This window comes from Opisthorchis viverrini, assembly GCF_000715545.1.
Source record: "Opisthorchis viverrini unplaced genomic scaffold opera_v5_219, whole genome shotgun sequence".
NCBI classification, from domain to species: Eukaryota; Metazoa; Platyhelminthes; class Trematoda; order Opisthorchiida; family Opisthorchiidae; genus Opisthorchis; species Opisthorchis viverrini.
In genome coordinates this window covers 699,308-705,297 of record NW_008751875.1, presented here as the reverse complement: position 1 = coordinate 705,297, position 5,990 = coordinate 699,308, and the positions used below count along the sequence as shown (strand labels likewise).

Here is a 5,990-nt window from a genome sequence, read left to right as displayed (position 1 = left end):
TAATAAGCAATATATATATATATATATAGAGAGAGAGAGAGAGAAAATATGGTTCAGCGAGACCGTCCTTCAAAGGTGTCGTGGTGTGAGGGAGCATTGTGCGGTCTATTCAAGAACCACATTTTGCAAAAAAATACGCCTTTATTTCAAGGTGACAGTAAAATACATGCTCTGCTGGTGAGTGATTCCACTTAATATGGCGGCTAGCTCTATGGGACACAAACAAAGGGGGGAATCACACGGTTCTTCATCCCTTTGTTGTCTCTGCCGTTCATGTACTCTTCCGAAGAGAAATTTAATGTTTACATACAACTCACTTCAGAAAGGGCCTTTGGATAGAAATCGAACGTTTCAATATCTTGAAATGTTCCACCGTGAGACGTAAATCAGCGGCTAATGTTGATAAGCAAGTTCTGTTAAGGGTTCTCACACAGGGCGTGTGTAATTCTCTGACATCTTATTCAGTTTTCTAATACTGCCACAATGAACGTTGCTCAGACCAAAGTGTCCCAAGGGGAAAACCGACTAACAGTTGATAAAAATAATCGATAGACGTCTTTCCAAACGTAAACAGGAGATTAGATTAGAATTAGTGAATCATTTAGGGTTCCTACCACAGCATCGAATTACGCGTCCTCAGAGGAAAGCGGATTCCGTATGAGGAGACAAACGACAACTGGTACAGTCTCAGGCAACGGTACGTATGTATTCCTCTGTGGTGTCACCTGGTAAGGATGGTACTAAAGAAGAGATGGCTGACGAACCTCCTTAATGAAACCCATGGTCGGCCGTCGATTTGGTGTATATCTGGTAATCTTGCCTGATCACGCATCATACATGTTGTGTTCACCATACACGGTTTGCCTTAAGACTTGGGCTCCAAACTCTCGTCAGATAGTTGACAAAGTCGGTCACGATGTCTCTCCTTCAAAGCAGCTGAGATCCTTGTTTGGAAGGCAGAATGGTGGGACAAGATGTTGGAGCATCTTGGCTTGTCTCCTACGTGCCAACGATTGCTATGATGTCATCATAAACCGCCCAGCATCTCATATTGTGGCACTCGACTCTCTCAGTTCATCAAGGCCATTATCGGACCGGGGGGTTGATGGATTGCAATGGATGATTAATGACTTTGAGATCCTACGTACCCATGACACGTTCTAGCAAAGTGCCGAATTTTGACTCTTTCACCCATCTTTCAAACCCGACAATGTAGGTTTAGTTCACGGTGCGAATGTTTGTTGGACTCTCACCTTCTACATTTTGGTACAGTTTCAACATTGCATCATTTTATTTCTTTGCAACTCACTTTTTAAGTTCAATGCTTTCTCGTCCTGATCGATGTGTTTGACTAAACTCCTTGGCTTTTTTCCCTCTAGTCTCAGGTCTACATGGTTGCGACTTTTATCAAAACCACTGTGGTATTGCCGCAAGCATTTGTAGTGATAGAACCGCTTTGAATTCGGAAGTGGAAACCTGTTGCTCAGATATAGTAGAAGGCCCAAAGGATACGCTTTCTGACTAACGAATGCTCTTCAAATGGGTCCAATTCCCATCGACTTTCACCATATTGATTTTTATGGGCATGGAGGTTTGCTATTCTATACGATGAAATAAGCCGATTTTGAAAAATTCACGTTCCCAAGTGCACCTTATTGAGGCATCGAATACATCTAATTTTTTTTCTCCTAGATTTCAGTGCACCTACGGATATCAATATTGAAGCGTTCCATGACGAGTCACGAATCACGGCAACATGGGTGGCTACTAAAAAGTGCGGTCCCACAACGTACGAAGTGACGATTTACGACAAAGCTGGTGGTATCATTGATAAATCCGAATTTAGAACTCCACCTGCCAGATTTGACGATCTGCCAAAATGCGTGCCCTTGTTTTTATCCGTAAAATCACGTGGACAGGGATGGGAAGGTGACGAGTCGGAACGAAAGGAATTCAAGGTGTCAGATAGTGAGTAGTGCTTCTTGTGTTCACGGTACAGACACAATTTTGGGATTTATGAACCAAATCTGCTTCAGTTTTATCAATTAGAATCGCGGCCGCTATAACGGAGGCCGTATGCTTGTCATACCTCCATGATATATATATATATAATATGTTGAATGGTAACTCATTGGGGATATACGTTCCCGGATAAATACATTTATTCTTTGTTGTCAATAGAGTATACTCATCTAATTAGCTTTAAAGAGAACGAAATCGTTTGTGAGCTCCTGAGGAGCTCTCAGTAAATTTATGCGAAGTGCATTCTGTCACCAAGCTTTATTGGATGGCACTCAGATGGAGACCTAAGCCAATATAAGCCATCTTCCAAGCTCCCTTGTACAGAATGACACATTTTATAGTTTTATCTATGGTTAGAATGAGACGTTACCATCCACATCGGTCCAACATGATTCTTGTTCACTGAAATCTTGATCCATTTTGATTTGGTGTGCCTTCTGGCTACCAAAAGTGTTTAAAGCCAACATGTAACTCGTTTCGACCTAAACAGAAACGTCTGCGGGTATGTGGGATGTCCACCATTCATTGTTAGATGATAGCTTCTGTTCAAAATTTTACTTTCAAGTTCCACAATGTGTCCACAATTTCTTTGTTTACTATGTGAATGGCATGAAGGTGACGTGTATAAATTGCCGTTATGCAGGATAACCTTCGCATGGTTTCCACTTTGTTTCAACCCGGGAAATCAACAGCAGTCCCAGTCCAGTCTTAGTTTCATCAACGGATGTGTGTGCCATATTGAAGCAGTCCTGTTTTCCGGCTACCTTTCAAAGTGACAACGCAATCCAAGATGTGGCGGAAGACGAAATGGTCGAACTATTTCAGTAGTCGTCGCCGACAACCTGTGTTAGAAGTTGTCAGGTCGTCTGAGTCCCCCAGATATCGAGGTTTCGGATGCCTTCTCCGAACGTCGTAGTTGATGCGCTACGAAGCCTCTGCGCTTTACACGCAAGACAGTGTGCATCCAAACGTGTTAGATAGAAGCCTTCAATGTATGGCACTGTTCGCGAACCTTTAATAAATGATTTCCAAAGTGACGCAAGTATTTAAACGACGTTATGAGACCGGTAAAGAAGCCCTTGAATGTTTAAATTGCATGAGATTATACTGTTGCATTCGAGAGGCCAAGGTTTTGTTCCCGAGTAACGCACTTTCGGTTGCACAAAACTGTGAACCTATCGTCTCACTTCTCTCGGTTCAGCTCTTTAGGGCTACTGAAGTTCACAGACAGCGTATCTTTATATGGCATACTAGGAACCGTCGTTCAAAAACCAGCTTAGTTAAGCCCTCTTAGCCTCTGAAAGTTCTAACTGGTGTTCGTTGGGTAGTCTGATGTGGCTAAGTTGACATATCTGCTACGGTTCGGGATCGAGATTGTTCAGTATTCAGGGACTGGAATTATCTGAGTGGAATTTCATGCGACCTCAATATGTTTAAACGACTGCATTCTGAAACTTATTGTAAAAAAATCTTTCTGACAGTGGTATCTGGTGAAGGTGTCTATGCGTAGATATAAAACACAGTTAGATCCAGCGCAGTACCTAAGTTCCGAACAACACCACGTTCCAAAGTGTGAGTAAAATATGAGTCAAGATACGACGCAGAATCAATCTAACAGAGATCTGATTCATTCATTGGACAGCTGTGTTTGAGCCACTCATAATTCTTTATTCTTGGTATTGAGATCCTCACTATTCCTGAGTCTCCTGTCTTACCATAAGTGAAATCTTTTAGATAGTTACTCAGCATAGTGACGGCAATGCCATTCGGTCGATATGGACAGTCTGGGCCAGCGAAGAAGGCATCGATTGTCGGGAACAGATCATTATCGTGCAAGCTGGCTGATTTAAAGACTGTCAAGAGGAAGTGGGGGGCTATCGTATGTGTCACCTGGTTTTTGTCCGAAAAGACGCCTCTAGACCCTAGAAAAATGAGTGGGGTCGGCGAATTAGCGGGAAATTTGTCGAGAGCGATGCAATCGCACTGCTGTCATGTTGAATTGTTCGTAGATGGAGAACCGTTCATACAAGTTTCTGTTACCCTGGCGTACGTCCATGCGACACTCAAACATAACAAGTTGGTCAGTGGTTAGAAGTCTGACCGACGCATCCCTGTGGCTCTCCAGGTTTTTGATTTGGACCAGTTGTGGCGATTCGCTCTCTAAAAATGCACCTGCATTTCCTTCCGAACATCCCTGTCTGGTGGTCGGGCTTTTAAGCAAAGGCTTTGGTTGAGGACTCTAATCGTAATCTTGTTCAGGTATGGGTGACCTAGCAGTGGCTTGGCCCAAGTAGAACCATGAACTGTGTTGAACCAGTGTTGAATGCTGATGTTATGCTGTCGATAAGGATGATGGTGATGACCAAATAGACTTTGTTGGGAAGCAGCCGTTGTCCGACAGTGTCCTTTCGGACAGAAATTGTTCTCCACCTATTTACGATAGGAAGTATTTCCTTCCTGAACTTCAGATGGTTCTACTGAACTATTCCGTTTCTCGCATCGCCGACATTACTCCCTAATCAGGAACAAAGTATTTGTGAAACTGGAGGAAGCGTGCTTGAATCTATCGACATCAAACCTACTGAGTGCAGCCGACAGGCAGGTTATCGATCGGGTCGGTGAGTGACTTTAATAGCATCTGGTAGGCAACAAGGTTTTCAAGGGATTCCATATGTGCCAGACTACACTTGGTTACAATCTCGTTGATGGAGTAGAGCATTCGTTCCACGTATATCGTTTCGTTCCTATCCAGTGCACCTGGACTTAGCATTGTCAAGACTCACTGTACTTACTTCCGTTCCATTACAATAGATTCATACTTTTCTAATTCAAAGGTTCAAAATTTTCACTTAGATTTCTCATTTGCTTTGTAGTCCTCACGCTACCCAAGGCGATCAAGGTGACACCACTCGAGAACGTCCCTAGAGTGTCTGTCTCGTGGGAATACGATGGTCCATGTGCGGTGGCTGGATTCGAGGTGGCTGCATACAGGTCAAACGGAGTTTCAATCGCCTCTGAAACCACAGATGATCTCGCTGTGATGTTGTCTGGCCTACCAATGTGTGAACAGCTGTTTGTTGGTGTGGCAGCACGCAATAGCCTTGGAACTGGTCCACGCGCAGACAGTTCGCAATTTACCATACCAGCAGGTAACTACTAGCTTTTCCGTTCTCCACCAAAAGCAATTCTGATGACCAAAGTTTCATCGAACGTCTTTTACGTCCAGGTCAGCACTTATAGTGATGTCACTAAATTCCGCTGATCTTCACTAAACAGACGTTATGTTTCACGAATGATTGTGTTTCGGTGCTGTCTTGCACGGACACTTGTTTTTCAGCCGGAGGCTGTCTTCCATAGTACGACAGCAATGTTGCAGTGAGTGTATAAGAGAAGGGACAGTTTTGAAAGAGTGCAATATATTTATGTGGTAACAAAAATTTCAGTCATGGTTATGGCAGTTGTGTAGTGTTACAGAACTAAGTCTTTCGGGCGTTCCTTGCAACTATGGTTAGCCTGTCAACCTGTAATCTCAGTTTCAGTTAGGGCATGATATTTTTCGCTCTTGGTTTTTGAATGACCACCCTAGCACAATACCGTGATGTGTCTCTGTATGGTTATGTGGTAACGGTATTTTCCTCAGCTTAGTTCTCGGTCTGAGCCTCCCAAGCTAGCGTTCACATCAAAACAACCACCAAAGGTGCACAAGGTCTATTAATGCCCAAAACGAAGTCAAGAACAGTTGTACAGCGCTCCGTATATATAGCGTAAGCGGTTATAACTTTCTGGAATTTCTGACGCATTCTGGATGCGACATTGGCAACTGGCGTCTGGCCAATACTGGGTCATGATTGGCTTTTGGGTCCAGATTGTTGACCAATCAGATCTCGTCTTGATGCCGGACCGGCAAGCGTCCCGAATTCTGAGCCAACCTCGAGCGGGCCAGGCTTCTCGACCGCAGCAGCGCCTAA

General features: G+C 43.8%; 1 protein-coding gene across 1 annotated transcript in view; it reads left to right on the top strand.

Annotated features, from left to right (window-relative positions):
• Positions 1–5,787, top strand: part of T265_14572 (hypothetical protein) — a gene marked incomplete at both ends in the record, with an annotated part of 9,575 nt that extends 3,788 nt beyond the window's left edge. Inside the window, 3 exons of the mRNA XM_009174249.1 lie at positions 1,700–1,968; positions 4,896–5,171; positions 5,690–5,787. Of these exons, the coding sequence (XP_009172513.1) occupies positions 1,700–1,968; positions 4,896–5,171; positions 5,690–5,787 (643 nt within the window). The remainder of the gene's footprint in view (positions 1–1,699; positions 1,969–4,895; positions 5,172–5,689) is intronic.
• Between the last annotated feature and the right edge of the window lie 203 nt (positions 5,788–5,990).